The sequence below is a fragment of the Oryzias latipes genome, chromosome 15 (genome assembly GCF_002234675.1).
Source record: "Oryzias latipes chromosome 15, ASM223467v1".
In the NCBI taxonomy this organism is placed as follows: domain Eukaryota; kingdom Metazoa; phylum Chordata; class Actinopteri; order Beloniformes; family Adrianichthyidae; genus Oryzias; species Oryzias latipes.
The window spans coordinates 249,682-268,155 of record NC_019873.2 but is presented as its reverse complement, the minus strand read 5'-3'; the positions used below and the strand labels follow the sequence as shown (position 1 = coordinate 268,155).

General features: G+C 41.5%; 1 protein-coding gene across 1 annotated transcript in view; it reads left to right on the top strand.

Moving 5' to 3' along the window:
* Positions 1–3,294: 3,294 nt before the first annotated feature.
* Positions 3,295–18,474, top strand: part of LOC105357917 — a 32,278-nt gene continuing 17,098 nt past the window's right edge. The window contains exon 1 of the mRNA XM_023963547.1: positions 3,295–3,985. Within this exon, the coding sequence (XP_023819315.1) occupies positions 3,647–3,985 (339 nt within the window). The 5' untranslated portion in view covers positions 3,295–3,646. The remainder of the gene's footprint in view (positions 3,986–18,474) is intronic.

Here is an 18,474-nt window from a genome sequence, read left to right as displayed (position 1 = left end):
CCTGGCCATAATTGAGCTAAACAGTCTGTAGTCTATATTAAGGACGGAGATTGGTCTATATGAGCCACACTCAAATTTATCTTTACCTTCTTTGGAAATGGCAGAAATAATGGCATCGTTCCAACTTGGTGGTATTTGGGATTTCTTTAACACCCAGTTGAATGTCTGAAGCATTATAGGGATCAACTCGTCCTTAAATTCCTTGTACCACTCTGCGGTAAAGCCATCAGAAGCTGGTGACTTATTGGTTTTTAGACGATTTATGGCTTTCCTAAGTTCAATTTCTGTGACCTCTGCTGTCATTCTCTCATTTTGCTCTTCGTTTAGAGTTGGTAGGTTTATGGAGTTAAGAAAATGATCAATCTCGTCCTCCGTCCCACCAGTTACTTTGGAGTATAAGTTTTTATGAAATGCTTCAAACGCCCCATGCATTTCACTTAATTTGGTCATGATATTTCCGGTTTCTGGATGTTTGATTTTGCTTACAGTGCTGTCAGCGATTTTCTTTTTTAGTTTCCATGCTAAAATTTTCATTGATTTGGATCCACCTTCATAGTATTTCTGTTTCAGATACATTAATTTTTTCTTTATCTCTTGTGTACTCAGATTATTTATTTCGTTTCTTACTTCTTTTAATTGTTGCAGTGTGCTTGTTAAAGGGTACTTTTTATGTTTGCTTTCTAGTTGTGTTAACTTCTTTTGTAATTCTTCAGCCTTTCTATTAAGCATTTTCTTCCTATGGGAGGCGATTGAGATAATTTTCCCTCTCATAACTGCCTTTAATGTGTCCCATAGAATAGGAAATGACACTTCTCCATTATCATTTATTTTTAGAAAATCGCTCATTTCTTTTGTTATTTCTTTTTTCATATTTGTGTCTTTAAGAAGGAGTGAATTTAATTTCCAAGAGAATAGTTTTGGACATGTGTTTAGATGAATAGTTAGATATAATGGTGCATGGTCGCTTACATCTATTGACCCCATTTCACATCTTTGGATTGTATCCTTATCTTTACCAAAAGTTAGGAAATAATCTATTCTGGTATTAATTGAATGTGGAGCCGAGTAGTGGGAGTAGTCACTCCTTGTAGGGAAAAGTTCTCTCCATATGTCTATCAAACCCACCTCCTCCATGAGTGTAGAGACTTTTTTATATAAAGTATTTGGCTCTTGTATTCTCCCACTAGAACTATCCAAGTCTGGCCTCAGTCTGATGTTTAGGTCTCCACCACAAATCAATAGACCTCGGGTTTCTGTTACCATTATATTAATAATTTTTTTAAAGAAACTCAAGTCGCTTCCTGGTGGTGCATATACATTCATGAATGTAATTAGATTACCATCTATCATTCCCTGGACTAAAACAAACCTACCTTCTTTATCCTTAATCTCAAAAGACTTTTCAAAATCCACATTTTTGGAGATTAAAATTGCCACGCCTCGCCTACGGCCAGATATGTATGAGGAGAAAAACATATTTGTGAAGCTCATTTTCTTTAATTTTTCATGTTCCTCATCATTTAGATGAGTTTCTTGTAAGTACACCACTTGTGCTTGCTCTTTCTTCATCTTAGTCAAAACTCTGCTACGCTTAATAGGATTTGTGAGTCCATTGACATTAAAAGAAATAACTTTAATACCTTTCGTCACTCTGGAAAAAAATGCACATTTCAAAATATAAATACCTTTTTGACTGGTCAACTCCCTTAATGAACAAGAACAAAGAACTGTAGTAACAAAAAAAACAAAAAAGTAAAAAACGTGATTCCAAGGTTGGGGTCGTTCCTGTCAGACCGTGACTTGGATGTTGTTCAAGTCCTACCAATAGGGGAAAACCCTTCCTCCTGAGAAAAGGGCCCCTGATTATGTTTTTAACACTCATTTCTCCGTTGTCTCTCTTCTTGCATACATTCAGCTGTTAGGGGAAAAGTACTCACAGACTTTAACAGGAGGACTGCTCGTCCTCACTGATCCTCTGCAGAAGCGGGGGAACGGCTCCTAAAAGCTCGAAGCTTCTTGCGGATGATTTCCTCTCGGTGCTCCTCTGTGTCTCGCTGCTGCTGCTGTGTTCCCATCATCTCCCAGGCTGTTCGGGACAGCTGCTCCGTCAGGGTTTCCCTTGGTGTAACATCGCTGACCTGGAAGCCTCTGGTTCTCATGTCTGTGGCCGCCTCCTCCGCAGTAGAGTAGAGCACAGTTCCATCCTGGCTGGATATGGCGTCTGGAATCTGATGTTTTTTTGTTTTAAAGCCTTTTTTGCTTCAGCATAGTCCTTCCGTTTCCATAGAATGGCTGGGGCATAGTCCTGGTCAAAATATATTTTTCTTCCGTTCAGAAGAACAGTCTTTTTTCCCCAGGCTTTGCGTAAAACATCTTCTCTGGTTGTGAAGCTGGCAAACCGTATCAGAATCGAGCGGGGAGTTTCTGTTCCGCCCCTCTTTGCACCGAGGGCCCGATGTGATCTTTCAATGCCCAGATTGGTGTCTTGAGAGAGATTTAAACAATCTTTTAATGTTTTTTCCACAAATTCCTGCATGGAGGATCCCTCTGCTCCCTCAGGAACATTGTAGAGTCTTAAATTCTTTCTCCTGGCCCGACTCTCCTGGTCCACAATTTTCTCTTCCTGTTCGCCGACAATCTTTAGCATCTTTAACATTACATGCTCCACGTTTTGTACCCAGTCTTCCACTTTATCAATTCGGGTCTCTGCTTCGGCTATTTTGTTACTGATACTTGCCAAATCCGACTTGAAGTCTTGGAATTCTCGGCGGAAATCGCGTATTTCTCCGAGTATTGTGGCTAACGCTGAGTCGGGCCCTTTCTCCAGGTTAGCCATAGCATTAGCTTCTTGTTGTTGTTGTGTTGGTGGCGCCGCCGCGGCCTTTTCCTCATTTGTGCGTTCCCCTGTCGGCCCTTTCTGCTTTTCTTTTTTCCCCATGTTCACCCCGCTTATTCCTATGCTATTTTCCGACCTTTTCTTAGAAGAATCTGATGTTTTTACGGGGTGAAGACGATAAAATAGAGAGAGCTACTGCGTTAAGCTGCCATTCGGTAGAGTGACGTCACCGGAACCAGATATTCCTGTTTTTATTCATATTTATGTTCAAAAAAGTTCCGTTTTAAAGGTTTAAAAGTTGTAAAAGTTTAGCTTTGGTGTGTTAAATAAATGTTCATCTTTTTCAGCCGTGACCTAAAGCGTGCTTTGGATTTAGGCCCACGGTGTGACTGATTTTGACACCCCTAAAATACCAGTCTAGAAAATTCAGGCATTTTTTGTGTAAAACGGGCTACTAGCACTAAGGAACACGAAAGAATCTGTGTGATGGGGTGGGGGTGGGGTTACACTCCTGGGAGTGAGTTAGTGTAGAACCGCCACTGTAGGGTCACATCCTGACACCAGAACCTTCATAAGGACAGTGAGAATTCAGATATTGAAAACAGCTTTTTTGAGTCCAGAAAGAAGCTGTTGAGACTGAAGAAAGAGCCGCGCTGTCAAAGCTGCTGCTTTAAGGAGCATACCACTGCTTTCACATTTGGAGCCTGAACTTCTGGTTCTACAGATCATCAGACCTGCGGGACTTTCACTTCCTCTTCCTATCGGGCTGCTCACTTCCTCATTCAGCCTGGAACCCCGCCGAGCGCCAGTATGAAGGACAGAACCGGAGCTGCGGAACGGGCCGCGCTGTCCCGACAGGAAGTCTACGAGGATTACGTGAGGAGTTACCCGCAGCTGTACCCGGAGATCCGGCCTTGCGGAGACGCCCGCCTCCTGGAGAGGGCAGCCCAGTATCTGCGGGGGGAACCGGACCTCAGAAAGCCTTTCACCGTCTTCCCATTCTATCAGGCGCTGGCCGAACGGCGGGGGGAACAGAGCGCCACCTGCAGGAAGCACCTGGAGGCCGTCATCCGGTGCGCGGAGCTGCTGGAGACGGTGTGCGTCCACCTGCGGGTGCAACCATGGAGGAAGGAGATCCGCAACATCAAGGTGCGTCTGCCTGTCTGTCCCTCTTTCTTGCACTGCATGCTGGGAGATTGGTGGTGGGGACGGCGGCAGCATGGATGGTGTGAGTGAGTGAGTTCGAGAGTTTGACAGAAAGTTTGTGTGGTTCAGTGATTTTTCTTTCTTGAGTCATTTCCTGATTTGAGTGAGGTTTTACTGGTGAGTGGGGGGGGGGGGGGGCTGTGGGGGACTTAATAGGTCATGCTAACATCACTTATGCCTCCCGAATGAATACAGGAGTGATTGTTTTCCGACGGAGGACCGTTTAGTGTCCTACTTGATGATCGCGAGTGGCGTCAGTGGGCGGGGAGTTCCTGCAGGTCTTCCCCCTAGCGGGGCCGTCCACGCGGGTCATTTTGTTTCAGGTGTTCCCCCGTTCATCCCCAACGAAGCTCTGGAGAAGGAGCTGCAGCGTTCTGGGAAGTTTGCCAGCGGTTTCTGAACTGTGGCTTAGGGTGCAGTGAGAAGCTGAAGCATGTTCAGTCCTTTCGTAGACAGGTGTTCATGTTTCTGAGCTCTTCTGCTCAGACTCTTGACGTGAAGCACAGGGACGGAAATGACTTGGTTTACGCCAGAACGGGGAGTCTGAAGTGCTTTGAGTGCGGAAACGCGGGGCATCGGCGTGCCGCCTGACCTCAGAGGGCGGCTGAAGGGCAGCCTGAGGAGGCCGCTCCAGCTGGGGCGCCTCCAGACATTTTTCATGGGGGTGGCCGGTAGGGGGCCACTTTAGATCTGAGGATGGCACACAGAAACAATGAACTATAATTTTAAAATTCATTCTACCAAACGTAGTAAATCAGCCTTTAGAAAACTATCAGACAGTTAAATGCCTACTGATATATTTTGATTTATTGTGTTTATATTTAATGCTTGGGGTGTTTGGCTCTTGAATGGGAGACCTCTATAATGTACAAAAAGTCATTTGTTCTAAAATAATAATAGTAATACCCTTCCATGGTAATTATTAATTATATCTGGAGACATTTCTATTCAGACTGATAAACATGAAACAGTTTTAACATAATTCTAACTTCACCTGTTGGTCCAGGAACAGGTGGAGCCGCGTGCTTCTCTGACCAATGATGCTGACTGTCTTGTGTCTCATCTTTGTCTTCCTCCCTATCTTCTGTCATTCATGCTGGCTGTGGATCATGCTGCTCTGTCTCATCCTCCTCCTCACTACTCCTCTGTTGCTCCCCTAACATATCTTTCCCTCCTTCTGCTGCACTTTTTCTTAAAATAAGAATATATGTAGACTTTCTCTTCTTTCTCTGAACATTGACATACACAAGCGTCAACTAATGACTTTAAGTAACTCTGTGGAAACAGGTCAAAAACACATCAAAATGTTGTGGTAACACAACACACAGTATTCCAGAAAGCAGGTTATGCTAGCTCCCAAGGTAAGTTTGAGGCTAAAGAAGTGTACAACCACCGCTGTCGGTTCCAAAAACAGAGGTATGTTTCAGGGTATGTCAAGTTGCCATAGCAACTCATGCTCTGAACATAACCTGGTCCGGAGCAGGTTTAGTTGAAGGTTAGTTTGTTTACAGAGAGGTGAAGAAGCATGGCGTGTCCATTTGAAGATGATTTAGTGGATGAAGAAGCTCAGATAATACTTTTTCCACCATGAGAGGGTGATAAGACCACGTATGGATGTTGGAAAGATAAACTTTTTTACTTTCATCTAAATTAATTATTTGCTTTAGTTAAGATAAATCATTTTTTTGTCAAGTCAGCTTAAAAATAACACGTAGTTTTCAGACAGTTATTTTGCTTTCATTCAAATTAATTCAATTAAGTAGGTGTAACTTTGGTGCTGCTGTTGGATCGGCACCGCAAGGGATTGTGGGATACCATTCCTTTTGCCTGTCTGGACGTATTCCGGTTTAAGTGTGTTAAGCTGTTTTACTGTGTTTTGTCTAAATATTTTTCCTACTGTGTTTAATTCTTTGTGCACCATGAGTGAGAGGGAGGGAGAGGATGATGAGTTTATATAGCACCCCTACTGTAAATTGGTGTAATGATAAATTCAGAGATATGGTATATGGTTACATGTTATTAATCCCTTTTGTTTCATTCATATTATTGTTATAAAAATGAGTATATCCTGCAGGCTCATATTTAGACATATGAAAGTTCAAGAATTACAATAAATTAAGATGGAAAAATAAATAATAAATAAATTAAATAAATAAATAAAAATAAATTAAGATGGAAAAATTTTAAATGAATTAATTAATATTACATTTAGTTAGATAAATATGTAAATTTGAGTTTTAAAAAAATATTGAGTTTGATAGACGTAAGAAATTAGGTTGAAAAAATTTAACTCAATTACTTGTTACCAATTGAATTAATTTAAGTTGGATAAGTTACCGTATATATATATGTGTCACAATGAAAATGAGATTGAAACTCATGCGTTTATTTTGTCTGTTCATTTTCTACATGCAGAAACTCTTTCTTTTGCTGATGATGCAGCCGTGTTACTTTTTTAATGGTCGTATAATCTTCATACGCCGTCATTAACATCTCAGACTCCGTCTCACTGAAGTATAGCATTCTCTTTTTTTCTCCACGCGTTTCCATGGTGACTCCGGAAATTGGCGATCCATTGAGAATGTCTTTATGTACCTGCTGTGCACGTGCATTAACCCAGGGTTACCAAGTGGAGCATAATTACACCAGTGTTAATTTTGACACAAAATTTTAATTTAGTTTTAGTCTTAGTCCTTTGACTATAATTCTTTTTAGTTTTAGTCAAGTTTTAGTCATCTGATTTGTTTTAATTTTAGTCTTATTTTAGTCGACTTAAATAAGACTAAAATCAATAACAGATTTACTAGACAATTTTTTACAATATTTTTAAAGTTTGGTATAGTTAACAAACTTAACCAAACTATAGAAAACACAAATTCAACTTTATATACATTATTATACAACTGTGTCTTTATTTCAAATCAAAAGCTTTTATGCAGCAACAAACACTGTCATGGTAATTTGAACAATAACTAGCTGCCAATTCACCATCAATAAAAGAAAAATAAAGTTAGCTCCATGACCTTAAAGCTTACAGCTGAGCTGAACAATAACTGCAAACATTTTTAATTTCGAATCTAAAGTGCACTGAACGACATTTTCTTCTTGCTACCATAATGCTGGCAATTCAACCACAGGATAGCAACACTTATTTACCTCTATTCATTTTCAAGAAAGCACTTTGTGCTAAAGTGACTTTCGCTCTGTTACGCTTTCCCCTGGTTAGGTCACCTGTGACACTGAAAACTCTCTCTGCAAAAGCTTGCGAAGCCGGCATCGCTAACAGATCTAATGCTAATGGTTTCAAGCTGTGATAAAATGTGTCACATTTCCCAAGCCAAAACTGGATTCCTGAATCACAAGTAATGGGCAGTGAGAGCTCCTCCTTAGACTTGCTTAGTTGCTGCCTGTGCTACATGTGGATAACTTCGGTTTAGACTTAGCACTGCATTTGGACAGAAATTTGAAGACTGGCTTCCTTGAGGAGGAAGATGGTGGTTCAGGGTCAGGCTCTGGTCTATTCAGTTCCTCCACATCATCATCAGGGTGAGTCTCTTGACTCTGAATGCACTGGACCACATACCCCTCTGCCTGCTTAAAAAGTTCCTGAGCACTGTCATTGGCGGCATCAAGGAGAGTATCACAATAGGGTTGAGAAAGAAAGCAGTGGCAACAAGTGGAGAGAATTTTCATCTGATGAATCCAATACCCAGGCAAAGCGTTGGTTTAAATTTACTTTCATTTTTCGTGCTAGAGTGGCAAAATCCGGATGACTTGTGTTTTCTTCAAAATCAGTAAGGTGGCTATGCAAATCCAAGAGGGCAGGGACGATCAGTGACATAGACATTGTGTCACTCTGAAGAGTCTGTGTGTGTTCGGCAAAAGGCAACAAGAGTTTATGCAATGAGCTGAGCTTCTGCCACTCACTAGAAAGTAAGTTGTCCCACCCCATCTCATTTGCTATTTCACAAAGAGGATCTTTAACTTATAGTAGTCGTGCAATCATGTAATATGTACTGGACCAGCGCGTGGGACAATCATTCAAAAGAATTAGACCAAACTTATCCAAAATATTCTGTCATTTTTTTTTTGTCATTTCTTCCTCATAATGTTTTTCAATCAGATTGTTTATCTTGGTTTTCTTTGGCACTGTCAGCTTCTTATCAAATACTTCTATCATGAGAATGAAGTCCTCATCTTCTACTGTAGTCAGTGGTAACCCTGACCGTCCAATCCATTTTGCTATAGCCTCCTCTTTTACTTGTTGTTCTCTGGCATTGCTTTTGTACTTTGTAGTACCTAACAGTGCTTCAGCAATGTTTTGATTAGACATTTTAGCCTTTGTTGCGCTTGGTTCATCAGGAGACTTCTGTAGCTGTGACATAAAAAAGTAAAATAAATTTAAATATGTTTATATTATTTATTCATTTTAATCACTTTATTAATTTGTGCAAGCAGTTAATATTAGAGCAATAAACGCAAATAAAAGCATGAAAAAAGTAAATATTTAATAAGTTGGCAGCTAGGTGGATAAAGAAAAAAGATTTTATAAGGTATTAATTTGTCTAGCAATATTGTGGTATTTAAAACCTACAATATTAGTAAGCATAATGATAGGATGTGAACAGTCACGTTTCACATGACTAATCTAGAAATATTTGTGATATTGTCAACAAGTAGAACATTATAAAATATACTAAACATTAGTATTTATCAAATGTATATAGCATAGTATTAGGTATTAGTATATGGTGCTCTCATCTAACTTGAAGAAGGGGCTATCTTACAGTACTTTTCAGTTCGTAATATTTAATGCTTCAACATCTAGCAACTGCAGTCTTCCAATTTGGCTTAGCTCAATAAACAAAACAACATCGTTGTGAATTTACCTTTGAGAAAATGTCCGGGTGGCTCGTCTGTAAATGCCTTTTTAAATTCGTTGTGTTCTTTCCACGAATGATCGCTCCGCATGCTTCACACTTTTGTTTTTTTTCTTCGTCGTCAAATGTGAAGTGAGCCCACAAGTCTCCCCTTCTTTTTCTCCCAGCTTTGGACATTTTGTCGCTCTTTGAATGCCGTCTTCCCGGGAGCTCGGTCAAATAAGTCAAGCTGTGATTGGTTCTCTTCTCTCATGCAGTTTCACCTGTTCCGTTTTGCCGATTGGTTCTTTTGTTCATGTCTCCCGTCTGCTGATTGGATATCATCACAGTCTATTTTTCTTTATTCGTTGACGATAATGTCAATCAATTTGGTCATAGTTTTAGTCTATATCAGTGACTTATTTTCTAGTTTTCGTTTCGTTTTCGTCAGCAAAAAAATATTCGTGACGAAATTAACACTGAATTACACTAACTCATATCCGGTCTTTTGGAACCGACATACCCAGAGTTGGCAAGTTCAGGCGTATTTCAGCCAGAGTTCAGGCTTAAAGTCAGGGGAGTTTAAACATGCTTCCTGGAATACCCCCCAGTCATCAAATTATGTCATGAAATGCGAGGCCTGTGTGACGGGGACATCTTTTTTTCAGTACTAATAAAATGTCATTGCACATCCACCACCGCTGGTGATGTGCTGTTGCAATTGTATTTGCGCACAATACGAATCAGGTGATCTAAAGTACAGTACAGTAAACCCTTGTTTTTCGCGGGGGTTACGTTCCAAAAAGACCCCGTGATAAACAAAATCCGTGAAGTAGAAACCTTTATTTTTTTTAAACTATTATTATACAATTAAATACTCTATTATACATTGAAAAGAAAGAACAAACCAATTTACAGGCTCAAGCATTTGTTTCACAAATAAAAGTACTTTAGAAACGTTTTTTTCAACAAATAACTTCTGTACTGTACTGTCAAATAATAATTTTAATGAATGTGAACAGAAGGCTTCAAATCGCGGAGATTAGCCCCGCCCACCGCGACCCGAGTATTGGATTAAACGGGTACTGGAGAGGAGAGTCTGTCCGATAGTTGAACCTCAGATTCAGGGAACAACAGTGCGGTTTCCGTCCTGGTCGTGGAACGGTGGACCAGCTCTACACCCTCTCTAGGGGGCTGGAGGGATTTTGGGAGTTTGCTTATCCAGTCCATATGTGTTTTGTGGATTTGGAGAAGGAGTTCGACCGCATCCCCCGTGGTATCCTGTGGAGGGTGCTCTGGGAGTATGGTGTGCGGGGAGCCTTACTGAGGGCTGTCCGGTCTCTGTATGACCGGAGTAGGAGCTTGGTTTGCATAGCTGGCAGTAAGTCAGACCTGTTCCTGGTCCACGTTGGACTCCGGCAGGGCTGCCCTTTATCACCAGTTCTGTTCATAGTTTTTATGGACAGAATTTCTATAAACAGCCAGGGGCCAGAGGGGGTCTGGTTTGGGGACCACAGAGTTTCCTTTGGGCTTTTTGCAGATGATGTTGTCTTGTTGGCTTCATGAAAGAACGAGATCCAGAATACAAGCGGCTGAAATGAGCTGGGCGCTCCCTTAGAGATAGAGTGAGAAGCTCGGTCACCCGCGGAGAGTTCGGAGTAGAACCGCTTCTCCTCCACATCGAAAGGAGCCAGTTGAGGTGGCTCGGGCATCTAGTCCAGATGCCTCCTGGACGCCTCCCTGGAGAGGTGTTCCGGGCATGTCACACTGGGCGGAGGCCCCGGGGAAGAACCAGGACACGCTAGGGCCAGATTTACACTGCATGGTTCAAGTGACCCAATTCCGATTTTTTCCTCTCATGTGGCACAGATCGGATATACCGGTGAACGTGTAAGCAGGAAAAAACCGCATGGATTCCAATTTTCTCAGATCGGATTCAGGCCTCATTCATATGTGGAAATAAATCGGATATGAATCGGATACGTGCGTTTGCGTGTGCTATGTAAGCAGACAAATCTGATATTCCCCAGTAAATGCAAGTCGTACGTCAGCGACGTCAACTCAGGACACCACCAACTGAGATCACATGAGTTATTATAGGTGCTTTTGTGCGTTGATTTTGCTGTTGGAGGACAGCTGGAACCCCATCAGCGTGTTACCTTTCAGCCTCAGGCTTCAGACTGTAGTTGGAAACCGCTGTTATTCCCGGTGCGGTCCCGGTCAGGACGCAAACTGTAACTTATCAAGCGGGACACCGTTGCTCTGGAAGAGGCTAGAAGCCGTTTATTTCTTTGCTTGGATCAAACTGTTAGTACAGCACAACGTCTGCAAACACTCCCTCGTTCAAAACTCAGAGAGAGCACATAAGCCGGCCGAGCAGCCCTCCTTCTTCCTCTCCAGCGCATCCCCTCTCGTGCGCCTGCCTAATCCAGGAGCGCCCAAGGCAACGCCTCCTTCCGTCGCTGCGTTGCCTCCATGACAGCCACAGTCACACAAAAGAAACAACAAAAAGGGGAGGGGGGAGAAACAAACTTTGCTTGTTTCTTTCTCGCCATGCAAAACATTTGCCGTTTGGACCAACAAGCATCTTCTAAATGTGCTTTTATTACTGTAATGATTATTATTAAGGGCCCGCTCGCTCATAATTTTTTTAATCCGTGCGGTCAGTGCTCAGATCCGCGGAAGGCGGAAATGCTGCTACGTTACGTAGTCCTCAGAACGTCTATGTTTGATAGTTTCAGCATTGTATAGCCCTTGTGCTATGTTAGATGACCCAACCCTTTCATTGACGTGTTCTCCGTACCACGACAAAGGTGGATAAAGGTGGAAAGATTTCATGTAATCTATGGACACCAGTGAAGATCACAAATCATTGAAGAAAAAGGTTCAAAGCACTGTCTAGTGGGTCAGGACCGGGGGTCGGCAACCCGCGGCTCAGGAGCCGCATGCCTCTTTAGCGCTGCCCTAGTGGCTCCCTGGAGCATTTTCAAAAATGTGTGAAAATGTAAAACGTTGGGGGAGATACATATATTTTTTGTTTTAATATGGTTTCTGTAGGAGGAAAAACAACAGGGTTCAAACAAAAAGGTTCAGAGCACTGTCTAGTGGGTCTAGATGACCCAACTCCCAATGTTAAAGTGCCTAGGATAGCACAAGGGTTAATGTAATGCAAAAATCGGATACGGGTCACTTTAAAAAGATGATGTAAGCGGGCTGTCAAAAAAATCGGATATAGTCAGAAAATAGGATTTGGGCATCCAGACCTGCAGCGTAAATGCAGCCTATGTCTGTTGGCTGGCCTGGGAACGCCTCGGGGTCCCCCCAGAGGAGCTGGAGGAAGTGGCTAGGGCGAGGGAAGTCTGGGCATCTCTGCTCAGTCTGCTGCCCCCGCGACCCGGTTCCGGATAAGCGGAGGAAGTTGGATGGATGGAAATTTAAACAAATTTTCCACTTGTAATAAAGTGATTCTGATTCTGAATCAAATGACAGAATCTATTTAACAAAAATGTTTTTATTTTAACATTTCCTATGGTAGTTGATCTGATTTCAAAATGCAACTTAATACAAACTATAAAAATGCTTATGAATCAATATGGCAAGCCCAGCTTTCTTTGTAAACATTATAATACAGCAGTTTAGACAGCAGGCAATAAGACATAAAAAAGTCCTGCTTAAACACAAACTCGTTACAAAGTGAGCAAGTACATTCTTTCTGTTTTGTTTTCCACAAAAGTGCAATGTGGTCTGGGTCTGCTTCAGGTGTCAACAGGTAGTTTGCCTGCACAGTATGTATTTTAATAGCCTTTGATTGGTGAGGAGGTGGCACTGGCACAGTTATTTTTTACTTTTCCTTTCCAACAGCTGAGCAAATAGATGAGATCTGAATGCCACTTGTGTTAGACCTATTTTAGTGTTACAACATTGGGTTATGAATCTTCTGACACACAAGTTTTTTTTTTGTTGGACTGGATGGAAAAGAAGAGGAGAGAAGAAGACCAGGACTTCTAAAAATAACTCTTTATAGTACTGTGAAAACTGGACTTGATAACTTTTATTAAATTTTCTTTTAAAGAAAAGAAATACATAGTTATTAGAAATCATTGGATTATTCTGTACCCGCCCACAATGTGCGCTTGTGCCACAACTCACTGACAGTCAGGCTTCAATCTTAGACATGTGTATTATCACTGAACAGAGATGGTGTGACGTCACCCACAGCCTTACCCATCGCAAAATTAGGCCAAATCTGGACTGATTGACTAAGATTGTGTCTGAATTCCTTCCCTAACCACTACATAGTGCACTATGTAGTGCACTATGTAGTGCGTTTGCCATTTTTAATGCTGTCCCAATCTACAATTCCAAAATCAAGTGCCCTAGAAATTTCCCAGAGGTCTCTGCGAAAAACCAGTGTGCATTGATGCTCACTAGATCGGCGAATATAGACCACAATGCATTGCTTTGGAACAATTTTTGCCCAAGAAATGTATTAAAATGTATTTTTTTAATAAACCATCAACATTTTAATCTTCAGAAGACAGTGGACTCATAAAGTTGCAAAACGCTGATATTAATTAGATTTTAACTTTGTGAAATCGATGACATCATATCCGCCGTTTAAAAAAAAGAGGTGTGAGCATGGGGTCTGAATAGTTTTTCAAATTCCGGGCACTACATAGTGCCACACTATATCGTTTTTTTAGTAGTTAGGGCGGGAATTCGGACATAGCCTGAGTCGATCTGAGTCACCTTTTTAGGGAAACTACATTTGCCAATCATGAGTGAGCTTGTTGGTAGTCCACACCCCTCCTTTGACTGAAAGTGGCTTGGGAGAATCTGTCATTCAAATATTCGAGGTGGAGACAGTGGGCACCACATGCTTTTACTGAGGTCAGTTTATAACTTGAATAACTTGTGATAAAGAAGAAATCTCATGAAAAAAATGAGGATTAGCAGGAACATATTAAGAAAGGTATCAGATCAAGAATGGTTATTTTGACCAACAGAATGACTGGATAACAGCTGTTTCTTTCTCTATAGAAGTTTGTGGGATTTTGGCTTCTTGGAGCCAGCAGGTACTTCCTGTTTGGAATGCCAGAGGGGAAAGAAGTGCAACTTGTACTCTTGAGAACCCCCAGTTGCAAATAAAGTGGACCCTAAGACCTGTAGGAGCCTTTTCTAAAGAGAATGAACTAGAACAGTAGTCTGGTTTATTTTTCTTACACATTGTGTATCTTTTACAGGACAGAAGAAATTTATGTTCAATGTGTGTTTCAACAAATTATTCAAAAGTGAAAATAAACTAATGTTTATAGTTATGTTATTTGCAGTGGCGCCTCCAGAAATTTTTCATGGGGGTGGCCAGTGGGGGGCCACATTAAATCTTGGGGTGGCACACAAAAACCATGAGCTATATTTTTAAAATTCATTCTACCAAACGTAGTAAAACAACCTTTAGAAAACCAACAGAAAGATAAATGCCTACTGATATTTTGTAGAACATGAACTTATAGTAGATACTACTAGTATAATAACTAATAGATACTAGTAGATACCATTAGTAGATACTACTACTGATATATATTTATTTATTTTTTTGTTTATATTTAATGCTTTGGTGTGTCTCTTGACTGAGAGATATCTATAATAAACAAAAAATGAAATCTGTTGTTCTGAAATAATAATAAAAATATCCTTCTAATTATTAATTATATCTGTTGACATTTCTATTCAGACTAATAATCATGAAACATTTTTATTATTAGGGTAACATAATTCTAACTTCACCAGTTGGTCCAGGAACAGGTGGAGCCCCTGCTTATGCTGAGTAGTGCCTTGCTTCTCAGACCAATGATGCTGACTGTCCCTCCTCTGATGCCGTCTCATCTTTGTCTTCCTCATTCTCTTCTGTCATTCATGCTGCTCTGTCTCATCTTCCTCCTCCTCACTACTCCTCTGTTGCTCCCCTACCATCTCTTTCACTCCTTCTGCTGCACTTTTATTCTTAAAATAAGAATATATGTTGAATTTCTCTTCATTCTCTGAAAATGGACAGACACAAGCATCAACTAATGACTATAGGTAACTCTGTGGAAACAAAAACACATCAAAATGTTGCGGTAACACAACAACCAGTGCTTAAATAGTGCCATGAAAATGAGTGGCTTGTGACAGGGACATCCTTTTTTTACTTATTAATATCCATCCACCGCCGCTGATGATGTGGCGTATTTGCACCAAGTATTTGCACACTGGGTTTACATGTTTTGCAGACCGCATGTTTTTTACACCTTTGCAGCTGTATTTATTTAATATTTATTTCTTTATTTAATAAGAATCTACTTTTTGATAATAATTTTTCATAATAATTTTAGTGATATTTTTAATTATTTAATATAAATGTCATTTGTGATGTCCTTTATTGATGTAATATTATATAGATTATTTCTGAATGTCGTGTTGCTGCTACAGATAAATGAAATTTCCCCATTGTGGGATTAATAAAGTCATCTATCTATCTATCTATCTATCTATCTATCTATCTATCTATCTATCTATCTATCTATCTATCTATCTATCTATCTATCTATCTATCTATCTATCTATCTATCTATCTATCTATCTATCTATCTATCTATCTATCTATCTATCTATCTATCTATCTATCTATCTATCTATCTATCTATCTATCTATCTATCTATCTATCTATCTATCTATCTATCTATCTATCTATCTATCTATCTATCTATCCAGATCTAAAGTACAGTAAACAGATTGTTAAAGACCCACGGAAAATATTTAACAGGAAAAGAAACGTAGCATTTTGGGATGTGTGATTGTGTGTGCGTGCGTTCTCGCGCGCACGCGTGTGTGTGCGTGCTGAAACCGGTGCTCGCGATGCAGGAAGAGAGGGGGGAGAGCGCGTGTGAGGGTGTGGAGCGCATACACGCGCGGTCAGTCGCCGTTTTGGACTTAAGGAAAAAGTAAGATCCTTATACACCGACATGCCACCATCAAGAGAATTTGCACGTATTAATGTAAATTTGGCAAGCTGATTTACGTACGTGTACATATTAAACTGCAAGGTTATTGACGCACAGGTAGAGAAGAAGCGGAGTGACTTTTTAGCCAATCAGAATGCAGAACACAATGCACGATGCAAATCCGTGAAGTAGCGAAACCGTGAAAAGCAAACCGCGTTATAGCAAGGGATCACTGTAAACGGATATGGAAAATATTTTACAGGTGTGAAAAGAAATGTGTTTTGTGTGTGTGTGTGTGAGACGTGTGATTCAGGAAGAGGGGGGGGTGCGCGTGTGAGGTGTTAGGGGCCCACACGCACGGTCAGTCTCTGTTTTGGAGTTAAGGAAAAAATTATAAAGAAAGTTCCTCTTAAAGCAGTGGTCCCCAACCGGTACCAGTCCGTGAGTCACTTGGTACCGGTCCGGTCCGTGAGTCACTTGGTACCGGTCCGTGGGTCACTTGGTACCGGTCCGTGAGTCACTTGGTACCGGTCCATGAGTCACTTGGTACCGGTCCGTGGGTCATTTGGTCCGTGGGTCACTTGGTACCGGGCCGCAGAGAAATAATAAATAACTTACATGACTTCCGTCTTATTTATTTAGGAATCTAAAGGATGTTTTCTTTTGAAAAATTGCCTGATTCTCTGTTAAATCCGTCTATCTCACTCTAGACCAGGGGTGGCGAACACGCGGCTCTCGAGCCGCATGCGGCTCTTTGTGTCTCATCAAATTGTCTGGAGAATCAGTTCGGTATGGGGAAGCAGCAAGTTTGGGCATCCTAAACATTATGATATTTTTCATATTTTTATTGAGACAATAATAAATAGATCATTCTAGTATTTGTTTTTCCCCTCTTGAATGAGTGTGGGTCACAGAGACATGGAAGTAGCGGCGGAAAGCGACTTATGCAGCAGGACGGCGACCATACCGGGATGTAAATGAATCCAGACATGGAGACATGATTACTGATGCTTGTGTGCTTTTTAAAATAAATAAATCTGATCTCCAAGTATCTCTCCAGGGATCTGCTGTAAATCCAAGTATCACTAACATCTGTGTATATGAATGACTAATCACAAGAATAATTATTTTGTTCGCACAAATTAATTATTTAGAGGGAACAGAATATTAATTTGTGGGAACGAGATATTTTTTTATTTTATCCATGTCAGGACACGAGTTCAGTAGAATAGGCTCCGTGCACGTAACTAAGGAGTTCTACTTCCGCCGCCTTGAGTGTGAGGCCGACCATTTCCGGTTTGCGACTTCTATAGCAGCGACACGGCAGATTTTGATTGCGAAAGATGGCATATTTCACCCGTTGTCTACAAGGTCTCCTGAAAATCGACGTGAACGACATCTACAGGATTGTCGACCAGTGCGTGGTTACATGGGCAAAATATCGTGTCGAAAAAATATAGTGTCGAAAATACCGGAAGGGAAATGTGTCCCGTTGTAAACAAACCTTTGCTGTCACATATATTTATGCAGCAGCTCGGTAATAGTAATATACGAGGCGATCTTCCAAACGTGCTTTTATTAATGTTATGAATATTATGAAGTGCCTGTTCGCTCATCATTTTATATTTAATCCTTGTGGTCAGTGCTTTTATGTGGAAGAAGTACGGAGCTGGAAGAAAAACCCAGTGTTAGGAGAGGCTAACAACACGAGCTAACAACATTAGCCTTTTGATCATGGACACAAAATCCAGGACAAACCATGTGGGAAATGCTGCAATCTGCATCCTGGCTGCACGTAAATGTCTGGGAATAACTTCAGCCTTTATTTTGTCGGGGCACAACTAGAAACACAATTCCATGTGATTTTTTGAACAGTTTCTAAGGACTGAGCGGCATTTCTGCTCTGAAAAGCTCACACACACTGTGTGCTCTGCTCTGTCCTCGCGAGTCCGCCAGCCGCTAACCCAGAGCGGCGGTTCGGCTCGCAGTCCGAATTCCGAATAACAAAACGCACATGTAACAAAGCATCCTCCCCTCAAACACATTAATAAATCCAGCGGCTCTGTTCAGAGAGGTTCACTCGGTCCACTGGCACCGGAGCCCGAACGCAGAGTTCGGGTGCCGGGTCCAGACGTCAGCGGACACGCACCCCCCCGCATCTCCCTCGTGAGGGGTGAAAGAGAGGGGAAAGCCAGCGGGGCGAGAGTGGAGCGGCGCTTACATGGGGCGTCCGCAGAGCAGCTGGTCGGTCCCGTATGAGCTCCAAAGCTTTCTCTCAGCGAAACACCATCTATGCATGACGTAAACCAGATCAGTAGTGACACACGATCGGAATGACTGTTTACAGGAACAACGATCGGTATAACCCAGCTATCTCGATCGGAAAGAAATTTTGACCCGAACAAGTCTGACCGAGGCAAAGTATTCCAAACGGCGTGTTTACATGACGCATTTTCTTTCCGATTGCTGCAAATACGAAACACGACTCGTCTTGCTTGGGGTGAAGTCCTCCCGCCGTGTTCACCATCCATTCTATTATGTTCTAAGATTGACGTGGTGCCTTGAACACTTGTGCGTGCGGGCAGGAGG